The sequence below is a fragment of the Heterodontus francisci genome, chromosome 4 (genome assembly GCF_036365525.1).
Source record: "Heterodontus francisci isolate sHetFra1 chromosome 4, sHetFra1.hap1, whole genome shotgun sequence".
Classification (NCBI taxonomy): domain Eukaryota; kingdom Metazoa; phylum Chordata; class Chondrichthyes; order Heterodontiformes; family Heterodontidae; genus Heterodontus; species Heterodontus francisci.
This window is the reverse complement of record NC_090374.1, coordinates 95,788,162-95,808,947: the sequence shown is the minus strand read 5'-3', so window position 1 is coordinate 95,808,947 and position 20,786 is coordinate 95,788,162. Positions and strand designations below refer to the sequence as shown.

The window sequence follows — 20,786 nt, the reverse complement described above, 5'->3', positions numbered from 1 at the left end:
ACAACCCCCAGTCATCGAGGATACTGGAACGCATGACCAGAACCATTAAAACAGCTTTGCAAAAAGAGTTGGAGGGACGGTCTCAGCGATGGGATGAAGTACTGCCCCTAGTCCTCATGCATATCCCCACCCACCTGTTGATACCCACACTGACAGAACAGCAGACACAGGAGGTAACTAAACATAAATTCACCTGAGATCTGTGGAACCAATTGCAATTGTTACATGAAAGTGCAGCTAGTAATATCGGGATGAAGCAGCGGCAGAACAAACTACTGCTGATACTGGGCAAGTCCCAAGAATGGGATATTGGGGACCAGGTCATGGTAAGAAACTATGCAAGGGTGTGAGTATTTGAACCCTTGTACAAAGGCCCATGTCCTATGGTTTATGCCATCCAATTGCCCAAACATGTTAAATGATTTCACATTAACCAAATGAAGAAAGTGCATCTCGATTCCTCAATAAGCCCATTAGTTTGGGACAAGGATGACAATGATAACGACTCAGAAGGGTCGGAAGAGGACGCCCCTCCGATACCCCATTGGGACTGACCAGGGTGACAGTGAGGTCGGTGACCATCCGATTGTGGGGAGCATACCCTTCTGACCTTTCGATCTCGTCGAAGTAACCGGAAACCTCAAAAGCCGCACCACTGGGCAGAACTCTTTACAGATTTCTAACCCCTCTGGCAAGGCCTTTGAGTAAAAGAGCCTTAACAAAGTGTAAATATTTTGTCTTGTAGGATGACGAGGTTCATGGTAGCCATCGGGGTCCTTCTGGCCCTGGGAGGAGGGAATAGAAAGCAAGCAGCCACCAAAGATCCGAAATGCCAGGAAACAAAGTTGTGTCATAATGGGACCAGGGACAGTACAAGCGATTTAAGCACAGACGGGAAACAGCCCATCTGTTTTGTACGTTCTAAAGGAGGAGGTGAACAAGTACAAATGGGGGCGGATGATATCCCAAGGGGAGGACTAGCGCTCGGCAACTGGATCTGTTTAACTTCATCGAACAATAGTCACTTCTGCATCAACGTGATACGGTCGGTGTCGTGTTTCCCGAACCCAACAGAAGAGTGTGTAAACCTAACATGTAGCCTCACAAGACCCACCTCAACTGTGGTGGTCAAAAGAAACATCTGCCTAAGTCACCCTACCACAACAGCTCCCTCCACCACGACGACAGAAACCCCTACCCCGCCAACAGAGATACTGTGCCCACATGAAGTTCCAGGACCAGAAAATGGACTCTTTTTAACAAAAGAGAATAAAATTTTGTAGATAATGTACACCATGAGTTGGCACCCATGATCGTAAACATCTCAGACTTGGGATTACCCCTGTGGTGCTCAAATCTGACTAGAACAATATATGAAAGATCGGTGAAACAAGTGATTGAACAGGAAACAGGCAAAGGGATCCCAGGCCAGCGCTCCGGTGGGAGACTGGGCTTGGAGTCATGTGACCGGGCCGAGATAAGGGTCTTGGGAAAATTTGAGAAGGAGTAAAAGAGGATTGGTGAATGATGTATTAACAGGTTTTAATACTGGGACAGGAACAGTAAACACCCTAGACATAGCCAATTTGGACCAAACGGTTAGGACCCTCAGCGCTCAGCTGAAAGAAATTCTAAGCGATGGACAAAAGATTCAAACAGATGGGTTGCAGAATGCCCAAAGACTGATCAAATGGGTTAAATTGGTGCCCACCATCGAGGATCATACAAAAACAATCAAACTGTCTAGGGAAGTGGAGGAGTCAGGAAAGAGAGCAGCTAAGAACGATGCCTGTTCGACCTATGGTTGTTGGATTGTCGAACAGGCCCGGGAAAAGCTGAGGCAAATTCACCAAGGAGAGGTACCCCTCTGGATCAGTAATGATCAGATTAAGAACGTGGTTGTGTAACTCACCAATCTGACCGGTTGCCAACTCAGGGGATTAACTCGTGTGTATGCTACTAATACTAACTGTATTGAAAAGGAAGGAATGTTATTGGGAATGGTACTGGCAATACCTATTATTCCTGTGAATCATGCACCTAAGGATATATACCGAGTAGAGAACATTGGAGTAATGAGGGAAGGACTCCATTTTGTGTATCACATTCACCCCTATGCGGTCCGCTCTAGGAAAGTAATGCTGAGAACGTCATTGAGAGGATATTGTATGGGAGAATCAACTATGGTGTGTTCACAATCTATCTATGCCACTGAGGAAACATTCTGTGGTTTTAATGCGACAGTTAATTTTACGATGGAGGCAGTATCAGCGGATATGAGTCCAACTTGGTTGCTTACATGAATAAGGGGAAATATTGTGTGACCACCTCCCAGACATCATTCTGGCATGGTAAGACACAGTGCCCCCTAGAGAATAGTACAGTATGTTTTACCCCAACACTTCACTCAAGGATAGGCCAGGTGGAACTGGTGGACATACACAGGCGAGAGGTAGTGGTCCTCAATGCCACTGAAATTTTGAGGGACGATCTGCAACTGTATGTTAGCCAATTCTCATACCTCATAGCCCCATTGCAAGAGCATATGACAGAGGTTAGACAAGGACTGGACTGAGTGCATAAGATTTATTACATCCTCCAGCAAAGGAGTAGGCAAGTGCAACAGGACACTGAGGAAATACAGGTGACCACCTGGTGGGAACATGCAAATTCACCCCTGGATCAGAATATTCTCAAATGTTCTGATTGTAGCTCAGCTTGTGGTGTAGCTCTGCCTCTGCATTATCCTCTGTCAGCTAAGGCGATGAACTAAGAAACAGGAAAAACAAGCACTTATACGAGAGGTTTTCCAAGAGCGACTCCTCGGGGAGGTTGGAGGATCACGAGTTGGAGGGTTTTATCTAAACCTAACTGGACCGTGAAGGGGCCAGGTAAGGTTTAAAGGGTGGAGCTCTGTAGGCGACCACCATCCAACCCGTGAAGCGTATGTAACCTGGTATGTGGGGAAAGTTGTGCGCGCAGCTAAAAGTGGTAAACAAGTCCACAGCAGGGACGTAGGCTACGTGATGAGACAGCAGTGTGGTGTAATTGAATTGCTGAAGGGGAAATGGATGTACTAACACCTGCAAGGTCTGATGAAGGCATGCTTAACTTACTGCTAAATTTGTAACAGACACGCCATGTGGGTTGGTTGCTTGGAGACTGGGAGTTGGCGGAGTGAAGTAATGCCTCATTATCAGACAAGGGTTGGAGAACAGAGAACTAGCTATGCAATGTGGTCGCAACTTGAGGGATGAGGCTACCAAAAATAAGCAGAGGTCAAAACCGGTGAAAGGTTGACCGACTGTGGCTGCCGTAGCTCACCTGTGGCGTTAGCAACAGCTGACCTACTAATCACTGTACATCGGGTAGTCAGGCCCGGCCCATCCTGAGCTGATCATGCAGGTAGCATGCACAAAACAGCGTATAAGTAAGCGTGCTCCAGGACTAAATAGTCTGATCAACTACTTGGAGAATCGGAAGGGGAGGACTGATCATCTGCTCCATTCTGACTCTCGGATGAACCTAAGTAATCTAGCTTACGTGGATGCGCGAGTATAATCACTGCTCAAAATAAGATTCTGAAATGCTGAATAATCGTGCTGTGTGTGAACAATAATTTGGTAGTCTTGAGTCGTTGATACCCAGAATAAACCTCTGGACCACTAGTAGGGATAGACTAAACCGCTTGATAGCACTGTCAACAACACCTTCTATCACTTCGCTGATAATTGAGAGTAGATTGATGGGGCAGTAAATGGTCAGATTGGATTTGCCCTGCTTTTTGTAGACAGGACATACCTGAGCAATTTTACCCATTTTCAGGTAGATGCCAGTGCTGTAGCTGTACTGGAACAGCTTAACTAGCAGTGTGGTTAGTTTTGCAGCATGTGTTTTCAGCACTACAGCTAGACATTGTCAGGGCACACAGCCTTTGCTTTATCGTAGAATGGATCGAAATAGTTGAAAACTGGCATCTGAGATAGTGGGGACCTCAGGAGGAGGCTGAGATGAATCATTCACTTGCCACTTATGGTTGAAGATGGTTGCGAGCGCTTCAGCCTTGTCTCTTGCACTCACGTGCTGGACTCTACCTTGGTTGATGACTGGGATGTTCGTGCAGTCTCCTCCTCTTCCTCCCAATAGTTTAAATGTCCACCACCATTCATGACTGGATGTGGCAGGACTGCAGAGCTTTGATCTGACGTATTGGTTGTGGGATTGCTTAGCTTTGTCTATTTGCTGCTTCCGCTGTATAGCATATCCTGTCTGGTAGCTTCACCAGATTGGCACTTCATTTTCAGGTATGCCTAGTGCTGGTCCTGGCATGCCCTTCTACACTCCTCATTGAACCAGGGTTGGTCCCTTGGCTCTATGGTAATTGTTGAGTGAGGGTTACACTGGGCCATAACGTTTCAGATTGTGGCAGATTCTGTTGAGGCTGATGGCCCACAGTGCTTCATGGATGTCCAGTTTTGAACTGCTAGAACTGTTATGAATCTCTCATTTTTTTTTTTAGCAGCATGGTTTAGCATCATGGCAGTGTCACACAACACAATGGAGAAGATGGGACTGAAGGATTGTGCAATGGTCACTCCTCCCAATATCATGGACAGAAGCATTTGCAATAGATAGATTGGTGAGGTCAAGGTCAAGTAGGTTTCTCCCTCATGTTGTTTTCTCATCACTGCTGCAAGCCCATTCTGGCAGCTATATACTCAACTGTGAAGAGTTACCGAGCCACTCTTAGTGATGGACATTGAAGTCCCCCACCCAGAGTACACTGTATGTCCTTGTTCCCCTCAGTTCTTCTTCCAAGTGGTGTTCAACATGGAGAATACTGATTGGTCAGCCGAGGGAGGGCAGAAGGTGGCAATCAGCACTTTGTTTTCTTGTTCATGTTTGCCCTGATAGCATGAGCCTTCATGGGTCCACAGTAAATGTTCAAGACTCCCAAAGCCACTCCCTTCCACCTGTAGACCACTATTCTGCAGCCTCTGGTGGGACTGTCCCACCAGTGAGACAGAGCATACCCAGGGATGGTAATGAAGTAATGTATTACATTCTTTAGAAATAGTTTAGTTAGCAACCAATACCAAAAAAGCATGTCACAGAATCATAGAAAGTTTCTGGCACAGAAAAAGGCCACTTGGCCCATCATGTCTGCACTGGCCAAAAAATGAGCCACCCAGCCTAATCCCACTTTCCAGCATTTGGTCCATAGCCCTGCAGGTTACAGCACTTGAAATGCATGTAGTAGACTTATGCCATTATAATTCAGAGCATCTGCATTGAGAGAGTTCAGGCTTGTACTGAAAAGAGAGAATCTCTACCATCCAATGTCTAGAACAATAGCAGGATTTGTCTGTGAAAACCCGATGTTAGGATAAATCTCTTTCCCAATGAAAGCAGCTAATGCACTGTTGTAGATAGTCTAATGACGACCTGCATATGGTGGGGAGAACAGTGAAGAGTGCTGAGAACAAGAACTTAGATTAATGGGGGGAGCATTACTGTAAGCGGAAATGATGCAGGATTAGGATAGCCTGAGAGAGGGAACAAAACCCATAGGAATATGGGAGTATATGGCAGTGAGCTGATGCGGTAGAATGCCAAGTGAGGCCAGCTGGGATAAAGAGGGCTTCTAGATCAGAGGGTGTGGTGGGAGTATGCGCTTAGAGGATGGGATGGAGGGGTGCTGGAGGGTAGTTTTGCTTATCATTTTATTTTGTTTGTTCGCTCAAATGCTGGCACTTTCAACTTATACTTCAGGAATTCGGATAATCATCAACTTTTAAACTTGACTGTCTTCTAGTCACAGTTGACATAAGCTTTTGAGAAACTGTTTCAAAAAAAAGAAAATTAATGTAAAAAAAAATTGGAATAAAATAGCACCTTTAGATTTTCACTTAATTCCAGAGTTTTGGAAAAGAGGAACTCAGAAAAACTAAGTAAGTGAAATATGTAGATTGCATTGTATTGTGCAGTTGAAACATGTACACTGAAAACACCCAGCTTGACCTCTGCATCACCTATCTTGATAGGTACACTGCCTCTTTGATACATAATCACATGTAAATTGCAATTTCCTTCAGATAAACACTGGTAATACAGAAGTCATTATCTTCAGCCCTCGCCACAAACTCTATACCCTCACCGTCAAACCCATTTCCCCTCTCTGGCCACTGTATGGGGTTGATTGAGACTGATCACAAAATTTGTGACCTGATGGACCCTGAGCTGAATTTCCTAACCCATATTCGCTCCCTCACAAACAGCGTCCACTTCTGCTCCTGCTTGGATAATTAATATTAGTGGGCTGTTTAGTAATGAAGATCACCACAGCTAATCCTGATTCTATTCTAATCCAATGGTCATACATATGTACTATTAGTTAATAGTGATAAGGAGCAGGAATCCTTGCTGACAAATCTTCCCTTTCTCAGGCATACTGCAATTGGTTAACAATGTAGATTAGGATTGAAATGGCACATTCTTGGTCTATTTGGCTCAGTAGCAATCAGATCATTCTGACAATACGCAAGTTGAGTTCATGCATGGAGTATGACACAATCTAAAACAGGAATTTGTTTCAAAAGGAAGTCAGAGGGTGAGATGAAAATTGCTTGTGAAGTTTAGTGTAAAGCTAAAAATAGTATTTGAGATGACACTACTAATTAAGTATCAGAAGCACAAATGATTCTGAGCAGTCATTTTCAAAAGAACACTAGTGCTTGTTTCAATGTAGAATCGACTAAATGTTTACTTAATATTAGTCCAGTGAGGCTTCGAAAAAACAAAGATCAAGATATCTTATACACATCTCGAAATAAATGTACATTTGATAATCTTACCTGCTGTCACTAGACTGCCCTGCCGTTGCTATTAAAGTAGATGAACTAACAAAAAGAAAATCATTTGCAGTTTTGTTATGGCACTGCCAGGTCTGAAAAATAAAACATAATTTAAGTAATGAACATGCAGCATGTTAATAAAACAGCATGCAATGTATTAACATATTGAATTTAACCATATAAAGGCAGTTAATTATCAGCTCACCAGGTACGGTTTTGGTGTCACTCCTAAAGCAATTGGACTTGTTTGCCAGAAGCTCAGGAATCCATCTCCGTCAACAATACCAAACTGATAAAAAGACATATGGTTACATACTCGTAACTCTCAAGGAACTGCATTGTTTTCCATTTCTATAAAGGCCCATTAATTGTACAAAAGAACACAAGAAATGGGAGCAGTAGACCACCATATGGCCCATCGAGCATGCTCTGCCTTTCAAGAGGATCATGGTTGATCTTGAGCTTCAATTCCACTTTCCTGCCTGCTCCCCATATCCCTTGATGCCCTGCGAGACCAAAAATCTATCTATCCCAGCCTTAAATGTATTCCATGATGGAGCATCCACAGCCCTCTGGGGTAGAGCATTCAAAGAGTCACAACCCTTTGAGTGAAGTAATTTCTCCTCATCTCAGTCCTGAATGATTGGCCCGTTATCCTGAGACTGTGTCCCCGTGTTCCAGATTCCCTGACCAGTGGGAACAATCTCTCAGGTTCTACCCTATCAAGTCCTTTCAGAATCTTGTATGTCTCAATTAGATCGCCTCTCATTCTTCTAAACTCCAGAGAATATAGGCCCAATTTACTCAGCTTCTCATCATAGGACAACCCCCTCATCCCAGGGACCAATCTAGTAAATCTTGACTTCACTGCCTACAGTGCAAGTATATCCTTTCTTAAATATGGAGACCAAAACTGCACGCAGTATTCCAGGGGCGGTCTCACCAAAGTCCTGTACAACTTTAGTAAGACTTCTTTATTCCTGTACTCCAATCCCTTTGCAATAAAGGCCAACATGCCATTTGCCTTCCTAAAAACCTGCTGCACCTGCATATTAACTTTGCGCGTTCCTTGTATAAGTACCCCCAAGTCTCTTTGAACATCACCACTTACCAGTTTCACACCTTTTAAAAAATATTCTGCTTTTCTATTTTTACGACCAAAGTGAACAATTTCACACTTCCCTACAGAATACGCCATTTGCCATCTTGTTGCCCACTTGGCAGATTTTAGTCTCTCAAGTTTCGCCAATACTTTTTCTCGACTGATATCAATATCCTTAATTTTCTCACTCTTTATAGCCCCTATGTTACTGCCTATTTCTGGTATGGAACTTGTGTCTTCTACTGTGAAGACAGACACAAAATATTTGTTCAATGCCTCTGCCATTTCCTCATTCCCCATAATGATTTTTCCTATCTCTGCCTCTAAGGGACCAACGTCTACTTTAACGACTTTCTTCCTTTTTATGTACTTATAAAAGCTCCTGCAATCTGTTTTTATATTGCTGGCTAATTTACTCTCATTCTATTTCTTCTCTTTTTTATCAACTTTTTGGTGGCCCTCTTATGGTTTCTAAAACACTCCCAATCCTCAGACTTGCTACTATTTTTTGGAACATTGTAAGCCTTTTCTTTTAATCTAATACTCTCCTTAACTTCCTGAGTGAGCCACGGATGGGTCTTTCTGGACGGGTTTTTGAACAGAATGTACTTTTGTTGAACCTTTTGAATTCTTTCTTTACATGTTGCCCACTGTTCATTTACTGCCATATATCTATTTTATCTATTTACCCAATTAACATTAGCCAGTTCGCCCCTCATACTTTTGTAATTGGCTTTGTTTAAATTTAAGGTTTTTGTTTGTGATTGAAATGTATCACTTTCAAACTTAACATGAAATTCAATGGTATTATGATCACTATTTCCCAGTGGATCTTTTACTATGACATTGCTTATTAACCCTGCTTCATTGCACAATACGAGATCTACGATAGCTTTATTCCTAGTTGGTTCTACAACGTATTTCTCCAAGAAACTGTCACAAAAGCATTCTACAAATTCATCTTCTAGACCACTGTTGTCCCAGTCTATATGCATATGAAGTCCCCCATAATTAATGCATTACCTTTTTTTACATGCTCCAATAATTTTCCATTTAATGTTCTGTCCTATAATATAACTACTGTTAGGGGGCCTGTAAATTACTCCCAGTGTTTTCTGACTCTTGCTATTCCTAATTTCCATCCAAACTGATTCTACTTCATGACCTTCTGAGGCCAGATCCCTTCTTATTAACGTCCTATGCCATCATTTACGATCAGGGCTACCCCTCCTCCTTTACCATTCTGTCTGAAATCTTGTGGTGGTTTTTGCTTTCTTCCAAAATTTCAATTACACAATAGCAATGAGAAGACAAATACTGAAATTATTTCTTTGCTATTAGCACTTTGAAACTCTAGGCAGGTCAACTAAAGATCATATACTGAAGACTTGGAAGTGAGAAAAAGAGTTTGTTTACATATTGTTTATGTAGTGTCATGCATTAATATGGAAAAGCAGACTGGGCTTTAAACCTCATTGTAACAATGGTTTCTGCCGCTTTAACATTTAACACTGTGCCAGCATCTTAAAAGGCAAAATGACATTGGCACGATTTTCACTACTCCCAAAAAAAAGGTCTTTTGGTTCAAGCATTGGAGTTTCTAGCTGTATCATCTGGAGATAGTCAGCTATTAAGGATCAAAAGTTTCAAAACAGTTTACAATAGAAAGAGACTCAACACAAAATGACAGACAATTTTGGATTTATTGAACAATTTCAATGGGATTTAAAAAATATAATATTGATGTTTCTCTTATTTTCCTTTGTGCTCGAATGTGGCTGCCACTGGGAAGGTTGCATTTATTACTCTCACCCCTCTTTATCCTAAGAAGTGATTATTCTTACAAGTGGATGGTTTGCTACATTACTTGAGAAGCCATTAAGAGTCAACCATCCAGTGTGGAACTTGAGTCACATGTCAGCTAGATTTGTCAGGTCCCCTCCACTGTAGGGTAACAACTTGCATTTATATAGTGGCTTCAAATGTAGAAAGACATCTTAAGGTGGTTTACTGAGGCAAAAAGAAAACTTGATGGCCAGTCAAAGGAAGAATGATTAGGAACGGTGACCATAAAACCCACCTTTGCAACAATGTTTAAGTGAGGTGATGGTGTGGGAAAAATCAATGAGGGAATTCTAGAAAGCGGGACCTAATCTGCTGAAATCATGACTTCCAAAGGTGGGGTGGATCCACAAGAGGGATGGGATAGTGTGCTAAAAGGGTGTGGATTGCAGGGCAAGAGAATGTTACAGAAGGTTGAGACCATGGAGAGATTTAAGTACAAGGATGTATTGGGAAAATCAGGAGTCCATGCAGATCACCAAGAACAAGGGTGATGAGTGAATGAGAATAGGTGCAGGATAGGTTAACAGCAGCAGTTTTGAATGAGCTGAAGTTTATAGGTGGTCAAGGAGAGAGCTGGAATAACTGAGTCCAGAGGTGACAAATGCTTAACTCAGGATTTCAGTGTAAGATGAGTTGAGATAGGGCCAGAGGTGGACGATGATTTGGAGATGGAAGTAGGCAATATACATGTTGAAGTTGATCCCACAGTAGTGCATAATGTTGCCAAGGGCAGCATGCAGATGAGGAACAGGCGAAGGATAAATCCTTGGGGAACTCCTGATGACACAGCAAGTTTGATCAGAGAAGCCATTGCTAGAGATGCTCTGGCTACGATCAGGTAGGTAAAAATAGGGTGGGCCTGAGGTAAGGTTTGGCTTGGTAGACAAGAGGAAGGAGATAAGCAGTAGAAGCAGTGGAATGTATGGTCTCTGTAAAGAACAAAGCTATAAGCACTTGTTAGAATTGAGGTAAAGAGATAGGGGAGAGAGGTTTAAGTCACTAGCAAACCAGTTGGGTTCATAACAATTCAATGTCTTTTACGTTTACTTGTACTCAAACATTTTCAGATTTATTGAATTGAAGTTTACAGTTCATGGCCTCTGGTTTGCTATTAAGTATAACAACTACTACAGTCCCACATCCATTCTGTTATGTTGGGATTCAGGATATCATTTGGGATAGTACAGAAGAAGCTCTAAGCTCTCCATAAACATTATATGCCCATTCAAGGAATGCTTGATGTTTTGGTACATGCCAAATACAAATTGTTTGACTGTCTAGTACAGTCATCCCTCATCTGGGTGGTGACAAAATGCAGAAACAAAAAAAAATCCATGCACACATATGTATAAATGTATATAAAAACTTAATGAATGAACTTGTTTAAGCAATCTGTAGGCTCTCTTTCTCCAGATAACATACCTTATTACCCTGATGATTAAATCGTATTCTGGTTATCCTGGAATTGCCAGAAGGTCGAAAGCATGCTAGCTGATGTGAGTGACCCCACTCAAACATGCGAACGCTGCCATCTTGAGCACCAGTTAGATCTAAATTATTGCAGGAATAATGCTTTGTTAAATATTTATCATAAACCGATACTTTTCTTAAGATTCACAGCTTTATAACTGGTTCAAGATTTCATTTGAAATGCATACTTTTTTTTATTACAACAATCAACATGACTGAAAAACAGATTTGTCTGTATACTTTTCCGATGTATCATGAAGGAAATTAGCTGTAGATGGAAAACTGTGTGATTTATATTGTTTACATTAAATTGAAAATCTCTAAAATTTGCACAAGCAGTTTGAATTCAACCCTAGATCTGCTGAGTGAATTGTGCTTCTCAAATGACCATATGGATTAATTTAATGATCCCAGTAGCACCCTATAAACCGGATGATCTAGACAGTCAAAAAGCTATAAAGCTGAAACACAGCAAATATTAACTCTCAAAAGAACATTTAGCTTCTTCATATGTTTGCTCATCTATTCCAGGATATTAGGTGGGAAAAGTTCAAAACAGTAAAGAATGAATTTATCAAGCCTGGCTGCACTGAGAACATTTCTCTTTGCAGTCTGCTCTTGGTTTTGTCGATAGAGCCTTTTCTATTCTTTAACTAAGTAACTTGCACTTTCTTCCTCACCGTCTGCATCAAACTCCTAAGTGACAGAAACAAGTCAGTCTTCTAGTTCATCTATTTTTATGTTTTGCTGGCATTTCCCAACTTCTATTCTGTATGAAACTTTTAACAAAAAAGTTAATTATTTTGGTTGAAGAAATGACAAAATAAACTACATTCATAGGAGAATATTTTTACTGTAGTTAGGAACTACAGATGATAAGTGGAAACATCCAGATCAGAATAACTCGCTGCATAAATAAAAATCATCTCGCTTTTGGTTCTTTTGCCAATTACTTTAAATCCATCTCTTCCGGTTAGCGACCTGTCAATGAAACAGTTTCTCCTTATTTATTTTATCAAAATTGTTCATAATTTTCAACACCTCTATTAAATCTCGCCTTAACCTTATCGGCTCAAAGGAGAACAAATTCTGGTCCTCTAGTCTCTTCACATAACTGTAGTCCCACATCCTTGGTACATTCTAATAAATCTCTTCTGCACCTTCTTCCAAGGACTTGATATTCTTCCTGAAGTATGGTGCATAGCTGACATCTAACCAGTGTTTTATAAAGCTTTAGCACAACTCCTTGCTTTTGTACTTTATGCCTCTGATTATAAAGTCAAGGGTCCCGTATGCTTTATCTTGTCCTACCACCTTCAAAGAGTTGTCTATGTATGCACATCTTTCTGTTCCTGCACCCCCTTTAAAATTGTAACATTTAGTTTATATTGACTCTCCTAATTTTTCCCATCTAAATACACCACTGCACACTTCTCTGCACTAAATGGCATCTACGAGTCTGAACAATTCACCAGTCTGTGTTCTCCATCAAACTGTTTATTACATTTCCAAGTTTTGCATCATCTGCAGACTTTGAAATTATTACCTCTGTACCCAATTCCACGGTTAATGACATCAAACTGTAAACGTGACAGCCAAACAAAATCTGCCTAGGTTTTCAGTACATAAATAGGGCAACATTGTAAACTATCTGGGGATGTTATGCTGCTCCATGCCATATTGTGTTAAATAACTTGCACTGGAATATGGATTCACGGTCCTTCTTTCCTGTGTATATTTCCTTGCTACTAAATAGTAGGGTTATAAAACTCCCACATTAAAAAATAATATTTTGGCAAATTAGAGATCACTAAATTACACCATATTGAATGCAAAGGGTTAAAAGACCTTAACTTTGAACTGAAGCGGGCAGTTTGAGTAGATTTCTGAACTTTTACTAAATGCACTGTAACAATGCACATTTTGAGACATCCTTCAACACCATGGTGGAATAAGAAATTTATGTATTTTATTGTATAAACATTTAGAAACCTTTTCCATCAAGAACTTTTTTTAATTGTACATTTGTCACATAAAATCTTTAAAAATGACTTTGCTACTTCATTGAACAGCCCATTTGATTTACCGTACATCTTTTTTTTCCTGCTTAAAACTACACAGCTTCTTTAAGTTAGAGTGAGCTGGGCTGCTCCACAATAGCTGTGAATACAGGGCTTGCCATTTTATAACAGGTGACCTTTGTTTTCCTTTCTCACTCCCCCTTCTTCAGGCAGAGTGCTTCACTAGATTAAACAAAACTATTTCCATAAGGAGTGCTGTGCCATATCATTTAAATTTAAAATCTGATTGATAGTGCCAGGAGTTGATATGGAGCTGCCTGAATCCCATGGAAAATACACTACAGGCGGGGTGTAACCTCTATTCTTTTTTTTTTTTGGGCCTCCTTATCTCGAGAGACAATGGATACGCGCCTGGAGGTTTGTGAAGCAGCGCCTGGAGTGGCTATAAAGGCCAATTCTGGAGTGACAGGCTCTTCCACAGGTGCTGCAGAGAAATTTGTTTGTTGGGGCTGTTGCACAGTTGGCTCTCCCCTTGCGCCTCTGTCTTTTTTCCTGCCAACTACTAAGTCTCTTCGACTCGCCACAATTTAGCCCTGTCTTTATGGCTGCCCGCCAGCTCTGGCGAATGCTGGCAACTGACTCCCACGACTTGTGATCAATGTCACACGATTTCATGTCGCGCTTGCAGACGTCTTTATAACGGAGACATGGACGGCCGGTGGGTCTGATACCAGTGGCGAGCTCGCTGTACAATGCGTCTTTGGGGATCCTGCCATCTTCCATGCGGCTCACATGGCCAAGCCATCTCAAGCGCCGCTGACTCAGTAGTGTGTATAAGCTGGGGGTGTTGGCCGCTTCAAGGACTTCTGTGTTGGAGATATAGTCCTGCCACCTGATGCCAAGTATTCTCCGAAGGCAGCGAAGATGGAATGAATTGAGACGTCGCTCTTGGCTGGCATACGTTGTCCAGGCCTCGCTGCCGTAGAGCAAGGTACTGAGGACACAGGCCTGATACACTCGGACTTTTGTGTTCCGTGTCAGTGCGCCATTTTCCCACACTCTCTTGGCCAGTCTGGACATAGCAGTGGAAGCCTTACCCATGCGCTTGTTGATTTCTGCATCTAGAGACAGGTTACTGGTGATAGTTGAGCCTAGGTAGGTGAACTCTTGAACCACTTCCAGAGCGTGGTCGCCAATATTGATGGATGGAGCATTTCTGACATCCTGCCCCATGATGTTCGTTTTCTTGAGGCTGATGGTTAGGCCAAATTCATTGCAGGCAGACGCAAACCTGTCGATGAGACTCTGCAGGCATTCTTCAGTGTGAGATGTTAAAGCAGCATCGTCAGCAAAGAGGAGTTCTCTGATGAGGACTTTCCGTACTTTGGACTTCGCTCTTAGACGGGCAAGGTTGAACAACCTGCCCCCTGATCTTGTGTGGAGGAAAATTCCTTCTTCAGAGGATTTGAACGCATGTGAAAGCAGCAGGGAGAAGAAAATCCCAAAAAGTGTGGGTGCGAGAACACAGCCCTGTTTCACACCACTCAGGATAGGAAAGGGCTCTGATGAGGAGCCACCATGTTGAATTGTGCCTTTCATATTGTCATGGAATGAGATGATGATACTTAGTAGCTTTGGTGGACATCCGATCTTTTCTAGTAGTCTGAAGAGACCACGTCTGCTGACGAGGTCAAAGGCTTTGGTGAGATCAATGAAAGCAATGTAGAGGGGCATCTGTTGTTCACGGCATTTCTCCTGTATCTGACGAAGGGAGAACAGCATGTCAATAGTCGATCTCTCTGCACGAAAGCCACACTGTGCCTCAGGGTAGACGCGCTCGGCCAGCTTCTGCAGCCTGTTCAGAGCGACTCGAGCAAAGACTTTCCCCACTATGCTGAGCAGGGAGATTCCACGGTAGTTGTTGCAGTCACCGCGGTCACCTTTGTTTTTATAGAGGGTGATGATGTTGGCATCGCGCATGCCCTGGGGTACTGCTCCCTCGTCCCAGCACAGGCATAGCAGTTCATGTAGTGCTGAGAGTATAGCAGGCTTGGCACTCTTGATTATTTCAGGGGTAATGCTGTCCTTCCCAGGGGCTTTTCCGCTGGCTAGGGAATCAATGGCATCACTGAGTTCCGATTTGGTTGGCTGTATGTCCAGCTCATCCATGACTGGTAGAGGCTGGGCTGCATTGAGGGCAGTCTCAGTGACAGCATTCTCCCTGGAGTACAGTTCTAGGTAGTGCTCAACCCAGCGGTCCATCTGTTTGCGTTGGTCAGTGATTATGTCCCCCGATTTAGATTTGAGGGGGGTGATCTTCTTGATGGTTGGCCCAAGAGCTCTCTTCATGCCATCATACATTCCTCTGATGTTTCCGGTGTCTGAGGCCAGCTGAATATGACTGCATAGGTGTTGCCAGTAGTCGTTTGCGCAACGCCTAGCTGTTCTTTGTGCAGTACTTCTGGCTGCTTTAAGTGCTGCGGATGTTAAATCGCTGGGGGCTTTCTTGTAGTTCAACAGTGCAATGCGCTTAGCGGCTATGACAGGTTCCAGCTCTTCATTATGAGATTGAAACCAGTCTGCATTTCTCTTCGCACTTTTGCCGTAGGTGGTCAAAGCTGACTCATAGATGGCGTCTCTGATGTGGGCCCACTTGGTCTCAGCATCCCCTGTGGGAGTGTTTTGAAGGGCTGTTACAAGTGAATTTAGAAATTTTTGTAACAGCTGTGGGTGAGAAATTCTGCTCGTGTTGATGCGCGGGTGGCCCTTCTGCTTGGAATGATGCAACTTCTTTGGTCTGAGTCTAACCTTGCTGCACACCAGGGAGTGGTCGGTGTCGCAGTCCGCACTGTGGAAGCTGCGTGTGATTTGAACACTGTTTAAGGCGGCCCGCCTTGTGACAATGAGGTCTAGCTGGTGCCAACGACGTGATCTTGGGTGCCTCCATGAAACCTGGTGACAGGGTTTAGTGTGAAAGAACGAGTTGGTGATGCAGAGGTTATGATAGGTACACAACTCAAGCAGTCTCTGCCCGTTCTCATTCATCCTTCCAACACCATAGCGCCCAAGGCAGGAGGGCCATGAGTCATGGTCGGCCCCAACCCTGGCATTAAAGTCCCCCAGCAGGAATAGGTGTTCGGTGTTGGGGATGCTGCTAATGATGTTATGGAGTTGTTCATAGAACTGGTCTTTAGCTTCAGGTGCGGAGCAGAGTGTTGGAGCATAGATGCTGAGTAGGTGTACTGGACCAGAGGTGGTGAGCAGTCGGATGGACAGTATGCGTTCCGAGCCATTTGAGGGAGGCTCTATCATGCTGAGCAAGGAGTTTCTGATGGCGAAGCCCACTCCATGCTGTCTTGGTTCTTCAGGATCCCTGCCCTGCCAGAAGAAGGTGTAGTCTTGCTCTGCTAGAGAGCCACTCGCGGGGAGGCGAGTCTCCTGAAGTGCTGCAATGTCCACATTGAATCTACTGAGCTCGTTGTTAATGATGGCGGTCTTCCGAGAATCGTTGATTTGTGTAAGGTCTTCCGACAGGCCAGGACACATAGTTCTGACGTTCCAGCTTGCAAAGCGAAGGGCTGGTACCTTCTTTCCTTTTTTCATGTTGTTTGGTGCGGTGTATCAGTCCACCTTTCGGGCAATGATCCTGAGCTCCAAGCACCCATTGAAGCAGGCAGACTGTGGCGGGACAGAACCTTATTGACCGGGGGCTGCCCGGTTTGAGGCGGGCGGTAGCTGTCCAGTGAGGTGCAATGACCTCTCCCACCGACAAAGGCAACCCGTGGCGCCCAGTTTCTACGCCAATTTATCTGGACTTATAACCCGTAACTGCTGCCTTCCGTGTTGTTTTAGTCGCTGTGAGGCAACTATGGAATGACCTCTCCATGGCGCATGCCTGGGCAGATTTATGGAGGTTGAGAGTTGCCCAGTCGTCAAAACCCCCCTCTCGGCCTTTCTGGTGGGGTCCAAAGGAGTGCAGGACACGACGTTTGGCACCAGTATGGCTGCAGGAACTGCCGGAAACATGCCAAAGGTGACACATGACCGCCTACGGGGTTCCGCTCCGGATTTTCTGTTAGGGTTTACTCCCTTAGCCTTGGTCTCTCCCGAGACGCCCACAAGGCAGTGGGGTTGTTGGGGCCCCTACACAGGTGTAGGATGGTGCCGCTGGGAGGAGGGGATGCAAGGGGGAGGGGTAGAGGGAGGGGGTGGGGGGGGGTGCAGGGGAAGGGGGTGCGGGGTGAAGATGGTGCGAGGGGGGGGCGGGCTGGGACGGGGTTGTGAGGGGGTGAGCTGAGAGGGTGGAGCAGGGAAGGGGACGGGGGTGGGGGGGGTGGAAGGGGGGTAAAGGGGGGGGGGGAGGGGGGGTGGAATCTGGTGCAGGTAATAAGCCATTTCCTCAGTGCCCACCATCGACGTCCGGAAAGCTCATCCACGTCCTTCGGGAGGTGAAGCATCATTTGGCAGACTTAGAGGTGATTACATTTGCTAAGGGTTTTTTTTTTTTTGCAGTGGTTTAAATAAAGGCATGCAGCATTGCCGACAGTGCGCTGCAGATGCTCTCCGAGCCATCTCCCGCGGGCGCTTTGAAGTTGCGGCCGGGGGGGCCGTTCGTGGATGTTTTGGGTGTTCGGGGCACCTTTTCACAGGACTTCTCTCGGGTCCCGCAGCTCCTTCTTCACCTCAATGGACTTACCGCATGCCGTGGCTGCAGACACTCTGGACTGTGAAGACAGCAGGATCGGAGATTGAAGTATCGGCAGCTGTGCTCGTCAGTTTCATCCGGATCAATTTCATTGAGAAAACAAAGAGCAGGTGTGGCTGGGGAGGGCAGTGGGCCCAGGTAACATACACTAAACTAACTGTTAACTTTTAGATAGGGCTAAAATGAACTGATTTAAAGAGCCAGGGGAATTTAAACAGTTTAAGAGGGCAGATTGGGGGAGAAAACGTTAGGGATGGGAGCAGATGGCCATGGATAGAGTTGAACAGCAAGGGAGCTTCCTAGGGAGCTTCCAGCCCAGGAGCCATCTTGAACATCTATCCATGCTAACATATTACCCCCAACTCCATGAGGCCTAATCCCGTGCAACAAACCCGCACATGCACCTTAATGATCCCCTTGCACCATCAGAATTTATAACTTTTCAAAACCACAACCCCAAATTGTTTTATCACTACTCCTTAAAACAAAAACATGTAACAAAAAGTTTTATTTAGTTTATTCTAATGTTTTGATTTTGAAAAGCAGATCTGGAACTCAAAATTTAATCTTTATCTGAAGATTAACTCTTGAGCAGTAAAGCAGAAAATGTGATCATGTTGACAGGGGTAACTTAGTAACAAAAAGATAGCACACTACCATTAACTCCTGACCATCAATAACACAGTGTCAAACATTCTGCATGTACACTCACAGTAAGGTAATGTTGGATGTGAAGCCATCCTCCTGGCATTATTCATGTTCCTCTTGATCATCTGTCAAAGTGAAGATTGCACACTGTTAAACTAAAAACATATGCAGCAATATTTACAATGTATTATTTGAAAGCCTTTTGGTGCACAGCAAGTATGAGCATGTTAATGATACTAAATTTTACTGCCCAATTCAAAAAGCCTACTGCTACATAAAAAAATGACATTGTTTTTTTCTTGACCTGCACCAACAGCAATCGCATTACAATCTGTTTATGTGCCATTCTTTTTGAAGTCAAACTTCAAGGATAATTCTCTGTCCTATAGGCATGGCCCCAGTTGCACCTGACCAAATGTTTTACTATCTTAAGTGAAAGTGACACAACATATGGTATCATTATTTCTGGCACAGAGAGCATCAGTTATTGAGCCATTGTGTACATTACACAGTTAATACAATACACCATTCTGATTCTCAGCATTCTATCTGTATGACACTTCTTCAAAAATACTCCAAACATGTGAAAAGATCACCATTTCGCATTGAAACACCTCTCCTAAAAAGTTTACTTTAACATTTTAATATGAAGCTGGGACACAAGTTGCATAAAAAGGAGAGAGCACAGGAAGCTGATGCTTTAGAATGCCACTATATTCCATCCATGAGGAAGGACTGTATAACTCATGACCTCACTTTCACATGTAGAACAATCACATTCAAATATTCCCTGCACAATATCTTCCATTTTTTGGTACTAAAGAGTTTATTTTAAAACAACATAGACTGGTTTGTGCACTTTGAAAACAATTTATGATAATTCAATATTAATAAATTGAACTTAATTTACGAAGAGTCTGAAAAATACTATTTTGCCATCATTCAAAATAATATGGGTGGACCAATATGCAAATATGGCCAATGATTCTAGCTGAAGAATATCTATGCCCAAAAGGACTGATCTAGAACAATTTTTTTCCACGGCAGGGAATTAAACTTCAATAGTTTTTGAAAATTCACTCAGGATGCGGGTGCTGTTGGTGAGGCTGGCAAATATTGTCCATTGCCAGGAAATAGTGGTAGGCCTGCTTGAACTGCTTGCTGCAGGCCGTGTGTTGATTCTTTATAGCAGTTTGACACTACTGAACGTCTGGTGAAGCGACTTTAGAAAGCAGTTAAGTGTAAACCACTCTGGTGGGGGTCTGCAGTCAAATATAGGCCAAGGCAGGCAAAGACTGCGCATTTCCCTCCCGAAAGAACATTAGTGAACCAATTACGACAATCAGACAGCTTCATGGTCACTTTTATTGATACTTGCTTTTTATTTCCAGATTATTAAACAATGCAAATTCTCAAATTACCATGGTAGCATTTGAACTCTCATTCTCTATTATTCCAGGCCTCTGCGTTACCAGTCCAGTATCATTACAAGTTAGTACACATTTTATATTTAAAAATAAACTGATGTCTGTATTCACTGCTCACCAGGCAATTTATATCAAGACAGTCTTTTCAAATAAGGTGATAAATTTTATACTGTAAGGTCCAGAACTTTCCTTCCATATTTAGACTATTAAGGGAACAGAATAATATCTGGAAATATTGAAGGGAATGGTAAGATAAGATAGAACTCCAACTGGCTATAGACATAAACACTGACCATTCAACTTGCGACACAAATCTAAAGAGCTCTGATATTGCTGTCAACTTACCTTTTTTGAAAAATCCTTTCTGATTCCATTAAACTTAGCTGAATTTTCTTTAACATTCAAAGATAAGCAACAGAGGAAGGAGCATGTAAGGAAAACAGAAATGAACAGAAACTTTTAACTGCTATATAGTGGATTGATAGAATTGAAGGGAAGCAGTGTAAAACCTTTCAATCCAGCAACTGCATAGGCCATCAGATATTTCAAAGTATAATTAAAAACGACATGCTTCAAAGATGTTAAAATGAAAACGACTTGCAAAATATTAACCTGAGTATTGTTGAAAGCAGAGACATTTTATTGAAGCTTTTCGCCTTGCACTCAAGACAATTCACAAGAATACCAAAGTAAGGAAAAGCAACAAATTTATAC

At 43.1% G+C, this 20,786-nt stretch overlaps 1 protein-coding gene across 6 annotated transcripts in view; it reads right to left on the bottom strand.

Annotated features, from left to right (window-relative positions):
* LOC137369151 (dmX-like protein 1) overlaps positions 1-20,786 on the bottom strand; it is a 289,553-nt gene that overhangs the window by 15,435 nt on the left and 253,332 nt on the right. For 5 of the 6 annotated variants that reach the window (XM_068029885.1, XM_068029887.1, XM_068029886.1 and 2 more), the window contains 4 exons: positions 18,710-18,770; positions 11,224-11,351; positions 7,060-7,143; positions 6,855-6,946 (listed from right to left, as the gene is read on the bottom strand). In XM_068029885.1, coding sequence (XP_067885986.1) covers positions 6,855-6,946; positions 7,060-7,143; positions 11,224-11,351; positions 18,710-18,770 — 365 coding nt within the window. The remainder of the gene's footprint in view (positions 1-6,854; positions 6,947-7,059; positions 7,144-11,223; positions 11,352-18,709; positions 18,771-20,786) is intronic. The other variant, XM_068029888.1, reaches the window with a different exon arrangement.